Here is a 17,086-nt window from a genome sequence, read left to right on the forward strand (position 1 = left end):
TCCCCTTCCCTCCTCCTCCATAGTTTTTAGTCAAGAATGGCTGAACTATGTTTTCATTAAGCTCAAAAAACAAAACAACTAACTACACACTCACCTTTGGAGAAAGACACACAATTTTTCACTTCTGTGGAATTTCAGTTTAGCAAGCAAAAGTTTTTGAAAGCGAGTCAGAACAGGGGTTGAAAATGAAAACACTTGAACAATCTAAACTAAACTGCTTTCATTCTGCCAGTTATCATTCCATTATGTTACTCCTGGGGGAATTCTGTGACAAAAGATTAAAAAGTCTGTGGATAATATCTTAAAATTCTGGAAAGTTCTGCATATTTTATTTGTCAAAATAACAAAATATAATCACACCAGTTTCAATTATTTTGATAAATTATTTCAAAATGCCTGTCAGCAAGTATGTCTGTAACAATACAGACAACAAAAGAGATTCCCCCAGGAGCAGAGTTAAAGAAACCCTTATGACAACTCAGTTCCTGTTTCTCTGTTATGTTTTTGTTGGGCATCTCAGTATGGGTGCGTCACACATACTAGCTGGACACATCTTGGGGCAAAACTCTGCCACTCCAGCCTCAGAGACACACATACCCTCTCCCCCAGAGCCTGCTGTGGGGCACACCGCAGCCCAGACACTCACATCAATCTTCCCCCCACCCTCCCCAGGAGCTAAGCACTTGCCCTGATTTTTAGACATGCTGGGCACACAAATAGCTTCCGCTGAAGTCATTTTACAATTATTTGGGGATGTTTTTAGTTGCAAATATTTATAAATAACTAAGATTATACACAAATGACTTTATTCATATGCAATATGTCTTCTGAGCTGGAATTTCTAGTATTTAAAACTAGAAGGTTACACAAGACTTTTATAGTTGTACAGTTTATCTGTTTTATAGTGCAATGAGCTATTAAATTTCTGACCCAATTTAGATTAGTGAGACATTATTCGAATAGCCTTCTATAGGAGATTGATCCTTCACTCATTGACTTCAGTGGTGCAGGATCAGTACCTAGTTGTGTAGGTCAAAAATTCAAAATCTAAGATCTTTAAAAAACTAAAATTACACATTTAAAAAATTCTACACAAGCAGAACAGGGAAGGAAGGAGAAAAGAGAAAGAAATAACTGGCTGATTTACAACCAATTTCAATTCTATCAGTCTTATCAACCAGCTAAGTTACCTCTATAAATAACTTCTTTGGATGTCACAATCCACAACAAGGGGGTTTTCGTAAAAGAAAAAGAGAGAAGAAATGTGGGAGAGGGAGAAAGGGACAAAGAGAAGAACTAAGGAAGTGACAAAGCAATAATGATCATGATCTCCCCTCTCCCCAAGGACAGGCTACCAGCGAGTGATGTATTAGCAAATAATAGCACAGGATAAACAGTGTTCTTGATGTACTGAGGGAAATTTTGAATTTAATAGTTTTTTATATATAATCATAATTTAAATGACAATATAAAATTACACTAAACTCTTCTGATCAAGAGTTCTTCATGAAAAGAAGACAGCTTTAAAACTGAAGACTACTTTATAACTGTTACGGGGCTCACTTTTAAAAAAAGAGAACAAACTGAAAGAAACAGTCACATATATTCTCAGCTTTTTTAAAAAAGAGTGATGAAAAAACTCCTGCATTTTGATTCATGCAGGCTGAAATCTGCACTACGTGAACCCTACTGAATCAGAGAAGGGCTAGGCTCTGCCATCATGATTCAAACTGCAGGACTGGGGCCTTAACTCATTTATAAAATCTACTAATGACTTAAAATTACACACCTTTTTAGGCAAAGACCCAAGGTCAGGGTTATGTGTTATTCGCACAAGAGATGATAACCTCACAAACCCCCGACACAAAGTACATGTTGCTTCCTACTCCTGATTAGGACCCTGAAATTGGATGGCAAAGGGTAATAATTTTTTCTTTTGTTTTTCATGTACTTCATTTTCTAAATATATTTGTAACATTAAGTCAACCTAAATGTGGTTTTGGTAAGGTGCAATTGTGCAGAAAGCCAGTAAAACTGTATAATTTTAGTCCCACTTAAGGAATCATAAAGGGGTTTCAGAACAGTGCTTCTATATCCTGATGACAACTTTTCCAATCTAGCACTAAAAATTTCCCAAATCTGGTAAACAATTCCCAGATAAAGTTTGTTTGTTTGTTTTTTTACAGTGCTTCTATATCCTGGGAAATTTCCCCAAACCTGGGAATTTGTGAGTAAAATGTTTCAACTTGGGAAACTGGGAATTTTCATTCAAAAGATTTTACTCACATATTCCCAGATTTTGGGAAATTTCCCAGGATATAGAAGCACTGTTTCAGAAGGATTAAAATGGTACATAGATCTCTGGCAGGTTCTCTATACTGGGGGGAATTTCACCCTGGACAATTTATGGCTTAATTCTGCTGCCACCAAACACCAGGAGCAAGAAAAACCTTTGGGATTTAAAAAAGTTTCAGGTCATGTTTATAATACCTTTATTTTACATAGCACTTTTCATCCCCATAGATCTCAAATCACTTTACAGAGAACATCAGTATCATTATCCCCATTTACGAATCAGGAACAATGCAGGAAGTGATTTGCACAAGGTCACCAAGCAATGCAGCAGCAGAGTTGCAGAATGAACCTGAATTGTCTCCTGAATGCCAGCCCAGTGTTCTAATCGCTAGGCTACCCTGCCTTCCCCCATTTGTAAAATATACCTCCAAAAGCTTTCCTTATGCTCTTTTCCAGTTAACAACCACTGAATTTGTTTCATGTGTTTCCAATGGATATTAAAATAAAAATGCATTTTTGGATCTTATTGGTGTACTATAGGTATAAAACACTCAGATCCCAGTAATGAGTGAGATATAATAACCTGAATATTATTATAGATGATGTTCGAAGACTTTGGTGAACAAATATTTCCCTGCTACAACATACCAAAGATAAATACAAAAGATACTTTTGTACATCAAATGAGGCCTAAAAAAAAATATTTGTCAAGACTATAGTATCTTAAAGTAGAATTCAGAGAACATTATCCATCAGACGATAATTTAAAGGAAAATCAAATTTTATTCAAAGCTAGTTTCCTAGAAATTTGTGTGTTTTCTTTACAGAATTAAATTAAATTAAAAGACTTGAAATCTGTGTTTTGAGTAAAAATTGTGCTACGTACCTGTTGTATGTTTCTTTGTGACTGTAAACTGGACTGCAGCCTTCTCAACAGAGGAACACCATTCCTAGACAGTCTTTTAAGTAACCAGTAACTGTGTACTCTTTCAACAAACTGCTTCTTCCGTTGAATGGCCACCTGATTCATAATTTTATTTAATCTAAAATGTGGAAAAACTGAAAGTTTAATTTTTGAAGCAAAGCATCAAACAAGTTTTTGGTTATGGAAATTAAATATCAGGGTTTTCATTTCTATCAAGGTATTTTGTATAATACAACAATATGGCACTAACATTTATTATAAAATCTGTTTGGACTATATTGCTCTGATTTTATCTGATTGCTAAAATAAATAAAACCTTTAGCAACAGTTACTCAACATTTTAGTTTCTATCAAATTACACATGATGATACTAATATATGAAGATGTGTAAATTTTCATGAGTTATTAACCCAGGCATAAAAAAATGCTCTCAGATTAAATTTGACAGTAAAATCTCAGCAGTAGATTTTTTTTTTTTAAAAAAAAAAAGGTTGATATTTAATCCTAAACTCCTGTAATTAATTTTTAGGGCCTTAAAGCCCTGTACAAATTTTCAGATGAATGTTTTGTGTGTTCATTACTTACTACTTTATGTGTTTAGTTTTTTTTTTTTTTTAAAAAAAAGATGTATTTTTAGCTTTTTCTAAAAATTTAAAATGCACCTTGGATATTAAAATGTCAATAAAAAAAACTCCTCTAGATTTATTTTTTCTTAAGTGCCTAGAAGAGAGACTTTTCTGAAGAAAAAAGCGATTTGAAAATCAAAATATCAGAACACTGATACCATAGTAGTGCACACACAGCCTCAAGGGAACTTATGTAAACATAGGAGCTGCAACACTCGGACATCAAATAGCAGTTATGGGACACTTTCTCAAGGTAAAACAACCAAACATTTTAAAGGATTCTTAAAAGAGAACATGATGTATTTTGTTCAGTTCAATAGTCTTAAACTAAAAGAGTTAGGCATTTCTTAGTGGATAATCTGTGTAATGTATTTACAAAAAGAGTTAATAAATGTAAAAGAACACGTCACTCACCTTCTGCTCCACTTCAGGTACACACATGCCTCTTGAGCCCTTGATCGGAGATTTCTGCATCAGCAGCATCCATTCAGCCTGTACATGTGCTCTAGACAACCCTGTGCCACAAGGGTATATAGGGCTGTGCGGGCAAACTGCCCTCAGTTCCTTCTCTAGCCAAACATCCAGCAAGAACAGTCCAAAGCAAAGGGACGGAGGGCGAGTAGTGGAGCACCCACAAGGAAACACACCTCAAAGAACCACAGTTACTGCACAATGAGATAAACCTTTTCTTCTTCTATGAATAGTGTCCCGATGGGTGCTCCACTTCACGTGACTCTTCAACAGTATCCTCACATGGAGGAAGAAGCTTCAGAATCAAGTCCAGGACTAAAGCTCATACAACAGAACCAAGTTCCGCACTAGATCTGATGGAGTGAACCAAGGCACAGAGTTTAGAAAACGTATGCACTGAAGCCCACGTAGCAGCTCTGCATATCTGTGAAACACTTGTGCTCTGGTAGTGTCCTATTATCCTTTGGGGAGGCAAAACACCAGCTGCATCAGAGCAAGCAGTAATACACTCAGAGATCCATCTCAAAATTCCTCTGAAGAGATTGTGGACCTCTTTGAACTTTCTGCATTGGAGACACAGTCCAGGTAATTTCCAAAATTGCTTGGTCCTATCCAGATAAAAGGCCGATGCCCATTGTACAGCTAACATATGAAGACAAGTCCCCTGCTGATATTTATGTGGTTTGCGGGGAGGAGGGAAATACAGGTAGATGGATAGAATAGGGTGCTCCCAACCTAACAGAGATGTGTTCATTGTCACAGTTATTGCTGGAACTGGGCAGATGAAAAGGACACCTGCACAAACTTTGAGCTGATCTTCCACCAATCCAGGGAGTTCTTCACCTGGCAGGAAACCTGTTTGCCCAACTTAACTCTGGGTGAGGAATAAGACTTCATGAACCAGCCTTGAAAGCAGTCAAGGCGTAATCCTGCATTCTTGGTCACGAAGGTGCAAGCTGTCACATGACCCAGGAGCTGCAAGCCATTCCTTACTATAATACTAGGGCTTCCCTGAATTGTCAAAACCAGATTCAACAAAGTTATCAATCTGTCTGTGGGAAGGAAGTCTCTGGCTGCCAACAAATCCAAATATGCCCCATGGAATTGTACTCTCTGTACCGGAGCTAACTTGGACTGCTTTACAATAAGTTGGAGACCAAACTCCTGGAAGAGGAAGAGACCTGTCTGGGTGTAAGTCAGTATGACTTTGTAAAATTGGCCCTTATGTAACCAGTTGTCGAGATATGGGAAAACTAAAATTGCTTCTTACAAAGGTAAACAGCCAGTCCTGCTTCATGAACACCCTTGGGGCTGAAGAGAGATCTAGATAGGATCAAAATTTCAGAAATCACCTAGACTCTTTGTCACCAACGTAGGAAGATCAAAGGGGTGCACAATCTCTTCAAGGGACTGCTGAGACGGACCTCTGGTGTGTTACTGCTTGCTGTGATGAAGCTGGTGTTTTGCCTCCCCAAAGGATAACAGCACATTATACCAGATCACGAATACTCAGTAATGAAAATGATCTTGGGCCCATGGTGAAGCACAGGTATCTGCTGTGTGCCAGAATCACAATCTGGAACTTTTCAGACTTTACAAATTTGTTCAGTCGTCTTAGCTCTAAGATCAGTCTCCACTCTCCAGCCTTCTTTGGCATGAGAAAATAGAGTAAAACCCTTTCCCCAAGGAGATGGGACTGGTTCTATTGCTCCTAAACAAAGGAGGGAGCGTATTTCTTGACTTAATATAGTCTTGTGAGAAAGGTCCCTGAAGAAAGATGGAGAAGGGGGATGGATGTGGAGGGATGTGAAATGGATGTTATAGCCCAATGTTATAACACCCATGACCTGTTGTAATACACTGCCAGGCCTTCCGAAAATGGGATGGGCAGTCTCCTGAAGTGGGGAAGGAGGCAAAAGGTTGCAGTTGCAAACTAGAAGTGAGGAAGAAGTCGAGCCCTCAATCTGTCAAAACTATTGTTTTGATAACGACTGGGTACTAGGTGAAAGAGGGTAGGAAGTTCTTTTCCTCTAGAATCTGTCCTTTTCTACCAGGTTCAGTGCCTTTGTGAAAACCAGAGTACTGAGTTGAGTGCAATCTCTAGGCAGTCTGAGACCTGCTGAATCTCCTTGTTTGTAGGGGTGTGTATATATATATAGACCTAGAAGCCTTCAGTTTGTGCATGGTCCCATCCATAGCTCTCAAGAAAAGCTTCTCATCATCAAATGGGAGGTCCTCAACCACATTCTGAGACTCTCTCAGGAATCTCGCCAACTGGAGCCATGACACCCTGCACATGAGTGCAAGACAAGTAGTAATTCTTCCACTCTACTCAGTACTGATAAGGCCTCAACTTGAGTACTATGTCCAGTTCTGTGTATCACACTTCAGGTAAGATCTAGATAAACTGGAGAAAGTCCAGAGGAGAACAACAAAAGTGAATGCAAAACATGACCTATGAGGAAAGGCTGAAAAAATTTGATTTGTTTAGTCTGGAGAAGACTAAGTGGGGTCTTCAAGTATGTAAATGGTTGTTACAAAAGAAGAAGATGATCAATTGTTCTCCTTAATCACCAAGGAAAGACATAATAATGGGCTTAAATTGAAGCAAGGGAGATTTAGGTTAGATATTAGGAAAAATTCCTAACTGTAAGAGTAGCTAAGCACTGCAACAAATTATCTAGGGAGGTTGTGGAATCTCTGTCATTGGAGGTTTTAAGAACAGGTTAGACAAACACCTGTCAGGGATGGTCTAGAATAGATAATACTCAGTCCTGCCTCAATGCAGGAGATGGGACTAGATGACTTATCAAGGTCTCTTCCAGTTCTACATTTCTATGATTAAAAAAATGTATACAGAGAGATATATCTATCTCATAGAACTGGAAGAGACCCTGAAAGGTCATTGAGTCCAGCCCCTGGCCTTCACTAGCAGGACCAAGTACTGATTTTTGCCCCAGATCCTTAAGTGGCCCCCTCAAGGACTGAACTTACAACTCTGGGTTTAGCAGGCCAATGCTCAAACCACTGAGCTATCCCTCCCCCCCATTCTATGACAACTGCTACGGAGATGAATCTAGCAGCAGTGTCCACAGCACCCAAGGACGCTTGGAGAGAGGTTTTAGCTAAAGACTCTACTTAATGACAACCTGGAATTGTTCTCTATGCTCCTGTGGAAGATGTAAAGGATGCAAATTTGTTGTAATTCATGCAGTCATTCAGGCAACAATGGCCAAGTTAGTTTGCGAGCCAAAACTCAAAGGTCCTGAGGAGGCCTTCCGTTCATGAAGGTTTCACTTTTCTGGTCCTTGGCATAAGGAGCAGACCTGGAGTAATGCTGTCTACCCTGCCTGTTTGCAGCATCCACCACCAGGGAATTAGTTTGGGTGTGGGAAAACAAAAATCATGAGTCCCTACGGAGCGACATAATATTTCTTATATGCCAGTTTACAAGTTGGTGGTATGGTGGCAAGAGTTTGCCACACAGTTTTTGCTGGATCCAGGAGCACTTCATTAATAGGTAACACAACCTGGACAGGTTTCACTGACTGCAAAATGTCCAGGAGCTTGTGACGTGAGTCTTTAACCTCCTCCATTGGTATCTGGATTGTGTCTGTAACTCTCTTTGCAAGGGCCTGGAATTGACGACAATCATCAGTCATCGATAGTGGCAGAAGCGTCACTGTCGCGTCCGGCGATGAAGACAAAATTGGAAAGGGTAGGCTCTTTGTCCGCCCTAGCCTCCTGTTCCTTGTGTTGGGCGTTTGCTGGAGAAGATTGTGTGACCCTAACTTCCTGGAGCAGTGAAGCCGGATGTCTGGCAAACTGCTGCTGATATGCCGGGCAAGGAACTCAATATGGAAACTGGGAAGGCCCATAGAGGAGAGGAGATAGTACCCAGGACTGATCCCACCATCCCTGATGTGGGCAAGGATCTTCCCCTTCTCAGCTGAGACCTTAGCTGAAGTTGGAGGGTCACTTAACCTGTTCAGAGACAAACGTACATGGAGGTATCCTGACCTGACCTGGAACAGTCAAAGGGAACACTCCATCAGCAGCAGCTTCAGTTTGGTCTCCCAAGCTCTAGAGTTTAGAGCCAGGACAAAGTTACACTTTTGGGAGATACAGAACTCCTCCAAGCAACTGATACACTCAGAGTGGCCACTGGTGATCGGGAGAGCCTCCCAACAAGAGAGGCAGCATTTGAAACCTGGCAAGCCAGGGCTACTCACCTAGGTCAAATAATCTTTTAAAAGAGAGAGAGAAGGGAAGGAGAACTGAAACCTCTCAACTACTTAATTAATTCTATACTAACAAACAAACAAACAAACAACTACAAAACATGCTGAGACATGCAAAAGTTGGATCCCTTAGAGCTCTGTCTCAGGCCAAGGTGGTAAAGAAGGAACAAAGGGCAGTTCACCTATGCAGCTCTATGCATCCTTGGACTGCAGCAGAAGGTTGGATACAGCACGTGTGGGTCAGACAGACACAGCTAACAGAAAAATCTCCAATCAAGGGCTTGAGGGGGCATACGTAACTAAAGTGGAGCACCCACAGTGACACTACTCAAAGAAGTAGTTGTAGTTTCACTCACTGCCAGTGGTAAACAGTTTAGCAAGCGAGTTAATTTCTCAGTGTCAGACCTCTATCCAAGTCTAGATCACTTCTGACGTGCTGAAAGATGATTAATTTATCTGTAACCACTGTTCTCTGAAGATAATCAAAATATATCCCCAGCTTTCAGGCCTATTATTGCATGCAAATGAGATGGGAACACACAAAATTCTAAAGCAGTTCATGCAAACAAGTGCTGTTTTATTTGAGTCCCTGCAACGGAACGCGAAAGCTTTACAAGGCTCTAACCACAGTTCCCCTTCTAAGTGGGAGGTAAAATAATAAAGGGTTACAGAAACCTCATCTCTGTGGGAAGGACTGTAACAGTGAACGGAAACATGTTAACTTTCTCTTCAGTAAGATATTATAACAAATGTCTCTCCATCGAGAGTAAAACACTCTAAGGATGTTTGAACAAAATATTGCAACAAGTAGTAGCAACTGCAGGAAAGGTGTTTGATTTTGTACATGAGTATTAAAAATTATTTTTAGTAGAGGTATAAGATACCTGCATATATTTTGTTTTTGTTTTTCTGTTAACGTAAAGAATGAGACAGGTTTGTGTTTTTGTTTTTTTTGTTTTCTGGGGGCAGGAGGGGTTAAAGAAAAGGGAAATGCCAAAACGAAAAACTAAAGTTACAGAAGCTTGGGCCTGGAAAGAGGTCCTATATCTCTGACAGACAAGCCAAATTATCTGGAAGCTATGGGTAAAATTTTCAAAAGTGCTAAAGCAATTTAGGGTCCTAAGTACCAGTGACATTTAATGACTAAATTATATGTAACTTAAAATGCGCTTGAAAATTTTACTGTAAATGAAAGCAATACTGCTAAGCAAGCATGTAGAAATGTGGGTGCTTTGCAAATCTCCTGGATGGGGGGACAGGGGGAGAGGAGGGGAAAAGGGATGACCTGAGGGAAAATCAGAGGCTGGCTGCCATAACAGACTTTTCTGATATGAAACAGGTTTTAAGAGCATACTTAGCTGATAAGCAAAACAGTAAAAAATACAATTAAATAACTGCTTTGACATGGTTCTCATGCAGACAGAAAAACCTATTCAACTGAGTCAAAAATCTAGGTCAAAACTAAATCAACTTAGAGACATCCAAGCAACCACAACTTGAGCTGCTTGTGTGATCAGATGTGGTGAGACTAAACCACAAACCATCAGGTTTAAGAACTGTATTTGTTAATCCAGCAGGAGGCTCCAGGAATCCTGGAGCATGTGTCTCCCCCAAGCTTAGCCAAGACATTTGCTACCAAAGGTAACAGAAAGCAGTATACAACAGCTTCCCTTCACAGTGAGTAAAAAGGAGTAATTTGCCAGTCCAAGATCTTCTCAATGGCTTATGCAAACAAATCACAGGCCATTCAGATGTTTCAACCATTTATTTCCATCATGTTATGTTCCTGCTCAGAACAGATATGGACCACTAACCTTGAGTTTATGTTTCCATTACCAGTAAAGCATAGCCCAGGGGTCGGCAACCTCAGGCACGCAGCTCTTACCCTGGAGGACCGGACCCATTTGTTTACCTGCCACCTCCGCAGTTTCGCCGCTCCAGGCCAATGGGGGAAGCCGCGGCCAGCACATCCCTTGGCCCACGCCACTTCCCTCTACCCCCACTGGCTCGGAGCAGCAGACCTCGGGCAGTGGGAGCCGTGATCAGCCAAACCTGCCGAGACAGCAGGTAAACAAACTGGTCCGGCCTGCCAGGGTGCCAGAGGTTGCCAACCCCAGCATAGCCTGTCTTTGACAGGGAAAAAAAGAAAAAGAAAAGAAAAGAGATAGAGAGAACCTGATTAGCTACGTGGCCATTTGGAATGCCTTGTGGACCTCTTCTCAATCCCAAACTCTCAGGACTTTCACCATGGTAATTGTGGTCCAAATCTTCTCTACTTGTTCACATAAAACATAGAGGACCAACTGCCCATTTGAATCAGGTCCTCCTTTTAGGATAGCAGGTTTATTAAAGCCCTTTGTGCACTAAGGAATAGCTGCAGTCACAAAATGTTTAGTTCCTGAAGAGACTAAGGACCAAATTTCCAGAAGTGCTGGATACCTGGAACAGTTATAATAACTAATGGGAGCAGCAGATACACATTTTCCTAGGCAGAATGTTCTTGATCATGTTCAAGGTAATAAGCTGAGATGTGTGTACACTACAGTTGTCTTTGGGGGAACAAACCAAGACTTATCTTTATCTCTAGTAGCTCCAGAACCCCAATGGTAGTATAGAATGCTTGGAACTCTTCCAAGATATTATCCTTGACCAGCATATCAGAATACAGTTGCAAGACAAATTCAGTTTTATCCTGTGGATGTCACTAGTGCATATGTGTGACAACTTACAGTCACATGATGAACTGCATAGAGACCATGATTCAAGAAAGCATTTAACTACGTGCAGTCCTATTCAGCAAAGCAGTGGACATAAACGAACACATACTTAAGTGCCATTCTTGCAAAGGAAAATTTCTGCCACTGATCCATCTCAGCTAGGACTACTGCTAACATTTCAAACCTCTTGCAGCTTCCAATCTGACATTTTTCATAAACAATCTGATCAAATAAGTTTCATGGATTCGCCACCATCACCACCTCCTCGCCCCAAGGTATTTTTATACACAGATATTATAATTCTAGTAATAATCTAAAGCTCTTCCAGAAGCAAACAGTGTATACACCATCAGAAAGCTGGAAGTTTGCCATACCAGTACTCCTAGTGTAAATGCAGCTTACACAAGCAAAAAAGAGCGCTTTTATTGGTATAGCCTTCCATCAGTTCCTAGCTGTATCAGCACAAGCACTTTTTTGCCAGTATAACTTTGTACACACTAGGACTTCTACTGATATAAAAATGAGAGCTGTCAAGTGATTAAAAAAAATAATCATGATTAATCGCGCTGTTAAACAATAATAGAATACCATTTGTTTAATTATTTTTGGATGTTTTCTACATTTTCAGTTACAACACAGAATACAAAGTGTACAGTGCTAGCTTCATCTTTATTTTTACCACAAATATTTGCACTGTAAAAAACAAAAGAAATATTATTTTCAATTCACCTAATAACTACTGTAGTGCAATCTCTTGATCATAAAAGCTGAACTTACAAATGTCAAATTATGTACAAAAAATAACTCCATTCAAAAATAAAACAATGTAAAATGTTAGAGCCTTCAAGTCCACTCAGCCCTGCTTCAGCCAATTGCTCAGACAAACAAGTTTGGTTACATTTGTAGGAGATAATGCTGCCCGCTTCTTGTTTACAACGTCACCTGAAAGAGAACAGGTGTTCACATGGCACTGTGGTAACTGGCATCGCAAGATATTTACGTGGCAGATGCACTAAAGATTCATATGTCCCTTCATGCTTTAACCACCATTCCAGAGGACATGCATCTGATGACGGGTTCTGTTTGATAACGATCCACAGCAGAGCGGACCGATGCATGTTCATTTTCATCATCTGAGTCAGATGCCACCAGAAGGTTAATTTTCTTTTTGGTGATTTGAGTTTTATAGTTTCGGCATCTGAATGTTGCTCTTTTAAGACTTCTGAAAGCACGCCTCATCCCTCTCAGATTTTGGATGGCACTTCAGATTCTTAAACCTTGAGTTGAGTGCTGTAGCTATTTTTAGAAATCTCACATTGATACCTTCTCTGCATTTTGTTAAATCTGCAGTGAAAGTGTTCTTAAAATGAACAACATGTGCTGGGTCATCATCCAAAACTGCTGTAACATGAAATATATGGCAGAATGCGGGTAAAACAGAGCAGGGGACATAAAATTCTCCCCCAAGGAGTTCATTCACAAATTTAATTAACACACTTTTTCTTAAATGATCATCATCAGCATGGAAGCATGTCCTCCGGAATGGTGGCTGAAGCACGAAGGGGCAAACAAATGTTTAGCATATCTGGCACTTAAATACCTTGCAACGCTGGCTACAAATGCGCCATGTGAATGCCTGTACTCACTTTCAGGTGACATTGTAAATAGGAAGCAGGCAGCAGTATCTCCCGTAAATATAAACAAACTTGTTTGTCTTAGTGATTGGCTGAAGAAGTAGGACTGAGTGGACTTGTAGGCTCTAAAGGTTTACATTGTTTTGTTTTTCAGTGCAGTTAGAAAACAAAACAAAAAAATCTACATTTGGAAGTTACACTTTAACGACAGAGATTGCACTACAGTACTTATATGAGGTGAACTGAAAAATACTCAGTGCAAATATTTGTAATAAAAAATAATATAAAGTGATCACTGTACACTTTGTACTCTGTGTGGTAACAGAAATCAATATATTTGAAAATTTAGAAAAACATCCAAAAATATTTAATAAATTTCAATTGGTATTCTATTGTTTAAACAGTGTGATTGTGATTAATGTTTTTAATCGCAGTTAGTATTTCTGAGTTAATCGCATGAGTGAACTACGATTAATCGACAGCCCTAATAAAAATGCGCCCGGGGAGGTAGGGGGGCGACAACACCATAGTCCTAACCAACATTACTATACTAACAAAAGTTTCAAGTGTGGACCAGGCCTCACAGAAATGTAGGGGTAGGAGATTAATGGGAAGAGTTCTCATGCAGGCACTAAAAGTGCATGATAAACGTAAGTTTTTGCTCTGATCTGATCTAGAAGAATCTCTGCAGGAAAGGCAGGTCAATCTCCACATTTGTGCAATTCTTGACTCTCTTCTGAGACTGCTGACAAGGGTGCCAAATGTGTTAACGTTACTATGGGGTACGTGTATAACGTGTATATTATAGATAAAAACAAACGTCAAAATTCAGTATTTTAAAGCCTTTCCGTATTGTTTACCTCTTAGATAGTTGTAAAAGGAAAGTAGTTCTGTTCCATTAGTTTCAGCCGCCCTCCATATATAATTGGTCCTGTCTAATAGGACCAGATTTTGAGGTTCCGAGTTGTTGTTCTAGATAGAAACCAAGAGCATAAAAGCATGTGCTACCATCCTCACACTGGCCATTTTCTAAAGCAGGGACTCTCAAACTAGGGGTCAGGAAGTTATTACATTGGGGATTGTGAGCCATTAAACTCCACCCCAAGCCCCGCTTTGCATTCAGCATTTATAATGGTATTATAAATTAAAAACTTTTTTATATATTTAAGGGGGGGGAGGGGTCGCACTCAAAGGCTTGCTATGTAAAAGGGGTCACCAGTACAAAAGTTTGAGAGCCACTATTCTAAAGCTATTTCGTCAGACTACTACCTTTTAATTTCTTGAGTTTCCCCTGGCAGGCCCCCTGCTGGTTTCCCCTTTCCTGGGCTCCACTCCAAAACCACTAAGATGTTTAAACATTTTCACAACTGTTATATTTGTTTCACAGCCTTACAGTTCTGTTTGCAGTCTGAGTATTATGACATTACTCTAACTGCGGAACTGGGATATACTGAAGTCCTACTCATAATCTGTTATTTGGGGATTTACCTAATGGTTGTCAATGGGAGCTGCACATATATTGCATCTGCATGACAGAAACCGGGAACTTAAGCTATAAGTGAATGTTGGCTTGAAAACAATTGCATCCAGAAAAGGATTTTGGTTTTGTTTGATTTTTTTGAAGTGTTTGAAACACTGTAACTTAGGTAGGTGCACCTAAAGGACAGGTTTCTCTCTAATGAGGATAATTTCTTTATTAAATTATGTTTTCATGAACTGCTTGGCCTCTCACTGGCAATCTCACAGAACCCCTCGCCCATTCATAATTATGTCAACCAGTTCCTCTCTCAGTTTCAATTACATACCACCACTATGGCAGCTATAGTTATTAGTTACACGAAAAAGTAACATTTTTAGTTGCCCTTTAGATGTTATGCAGCAGCTTGAAATAAGGAAAGCCAGAACTATAAAGACCAGCCAGTTCTCTTCTACTGCAGCAACTGCTCCAAAGACCACAGTTTGAGAACCACTAACCTAAAGGAACCAGATAAATATTTAAATATGTAGGCCCATTCCCGTGACATACTGTGCACCCAAAGCTTCTACTGGCTTCAATGGCACATGCCCATTTTGGCAATTTGTATAAGTAAATCCACAATGAACAAACACTAGTTTTATGAAGTCTTCAGGCAGAAACAAAACAAATGGAAAATATCTGCATAACAGTGCACATTACACAAATATGTATTACAGCCTCCGCTTCCTCAGAAAGACCGCTCCATCTTCATAACTTTTTATATACCAAAGGAAAAAAAACACACCCAAGCATTTTATAAAAGGAGACTGATGCACAGGATCTATTATTCGAGCTGTTACAGTAGTTTCTTTGTTGCTCAGCAGAATTGTTTTATTTATTTTAACATAATCAAATATAACCTGTTAAGATTTTTCTGCAGTGTCCCAGGGTGGGAGGGAAATCTTTAAAACTTCTGATAAATGTTTCTTGTAGGGTCTTCAGAAGTAAAGAGGGTGTCTAAATAATGGGAGTTTTGGGTATAAAAACAAACCTTCTCTCTTAAGTGATCATTGGAGGAAATATGTGGAAATCAAAATTCACATTAGACAATGGTAAAGGAAATATGCTATCTGTGCAAATTAATGTGGATCTTTTTAACATAATGCCACACAATTCATTTTAACTGGTAACTTTACTGATGGTATCTGATTAAGAGACTAATATCAAATAGCAGGAGTACAGCAGTTCAGGATTAAGAACTCAGTTAAAAGAACTATGTAAGAAAGTTTGTGTAGCACCTGCCCACACTACACATTTACTAGGCTTTCAAAATGCACAGACTAGCTAAAATGAGATGCTTCCTACAAAAATGGAAACGTATATTTTTCCAGCATAATTATATGAATTGAACTTATGTGGTGGTCACTTCCTCTTCTTGTATATGTATATCATAAAGGATCAAATTCTCAGATAAGTTGTACGATTGAAAAGGACACTTAACAACTTGAAATCTAATCAGTTTTGAAATATGAACTAACACTAAAATTTCAGGTACCATTTCTATCCCTGAGTTTCCTTCATTCCTGTCTATTTTTATGACTTTACAATCTTGTTTGTTCTTTCCTCCCCTGCTGTTATGTTAAGAGATCCACAAAAAATAACAAGCAAAACTGCCTAAATGAAATATAGTAGCTAACTAAAACAATACATTGCTGACTTTCTACTGACCCAGCACTGATGCTATTATACACACACAGAAAAGGAGACAAATTTGTGTCCATTCCATTCCAACTTCCGTATTTCCCAAACAGTAAAGGTTTCTATATAATGGAAAGAAAGATATGGAAATATGACATTTTCAATAATTTTCCACTATTAAAGGTTAAAAAATATAACTATTGGAAGTGAAATTAAATCACAGTGAAGTTTAATTACATTTGAATTTCTGATTATCTAGTGTTTGAGATCAATTATTTCAGTATTTTAAAAGGAAATAAGGTGATCTTCAAAAAGAATCCCAAGAGATTCTTAACAGAATACACAGCAACTCACAGAAAGAAATAAGGCCCTGATCCTACAAAGAAACATGCACGTTCTTAACTTTATACACTTCCAGTAGCCCCAATGAAGTTAACAGAAGTAGAGCTTGCTGGAAAATGGAATTTCTGCCCCACAGAAAATTGTGTGTCAATTCAGAAAGAACAGTAAGCACCTCAATAGTTTTTTTTGCAGGACAAATTCTGAAAAATTCTGTTTTGTGAGAACTGAAACAATTTTTCTGGTGACCAGTTACTCACTTGGAAGGCTCTGGTCAATTTCACTTTCTCCTTACAGGCAGAAAGTTAAATTGACAAGAACTCTCAAAGTAGACTCAGCTGGATGCTGAGTTCTCCCCACTCCCCAACTGCCTAAGAGTTGGCGAGGCTGTGCTTCCCATCTCCCTTCAACCTAGATGAATCTGCTCCTCGGTTGTATACCTGTATGGGCTCTTGACAATTTCACTTTTGCTCTGACCACAGCCTTCAAATCAGCCAGGGGTTCAGTCATTTACATCTTCCAGAAAAACTGAAATTTTCCCACAGAAAATTTTGATTTTAAGAAAAGGGGATTGAAGAAAATTCCTGATCAGGAAATATTCAAAATATAAACTTAAATATATGCTTAACTTTTTGCAGGATTGGGGTCTAAGTAAGATCCAGTTTTCCTTGAAAGGAAATGGGG

The 17,086-nt window shown here is 39.2% G+C and overlaps 1 protein-coding gene across 7 annotated transcripts in view; it reads right to left on the reverse strand.

Annotated features, from left to right (window-relative positions):
• Positions 1 to 17,086, reverse strand: part of BRD1 (bromodomain containing 1) — a 113,434-nt gene that overhangs the window by 77,834 nt on the left and 18,514 nt on the right. For 4 of the 7 annotated variants that reach the window (XM_032776498.2, XM_032776497.2, XM_075065027.1 and 1 more), the window contains exon 3: positions 3,182 to 3,338. The exons of 1 other annotated variant lie outside the window; for it this stretch is intronic. In XM_032776498.2, the coding sequence (XP_032632389.1) occupies positions 3,182 to 3,338 (157 nt within the window). Of the gene's footprint in view, positions 1 to 3,181; positions 3,355 to 4,260; positions 6,461 to 17,086 lie in introns of those variants that run through there. 2 more of the 7 variants (XM_032776500.2, XM_075065033.1) reach the window with 2 other exon arrangements.

This window comes from Chelonoidis abingdonii, chromosome 1 (genome assembly GCF_003597395.2).
Source record: "Chelonoidis abingdonii isolate Lonesome George chromosome 1, CheloAbing_2.0, whole genome shotgun sequence".
In the NCBI taxonomy this organism is placed as follows: domain Eukaryota; kingdom Metazoa; phylum Chordata; order Testudines; family Testudinidae; genus Chelonoidis; species Chelonoidis abingdonii.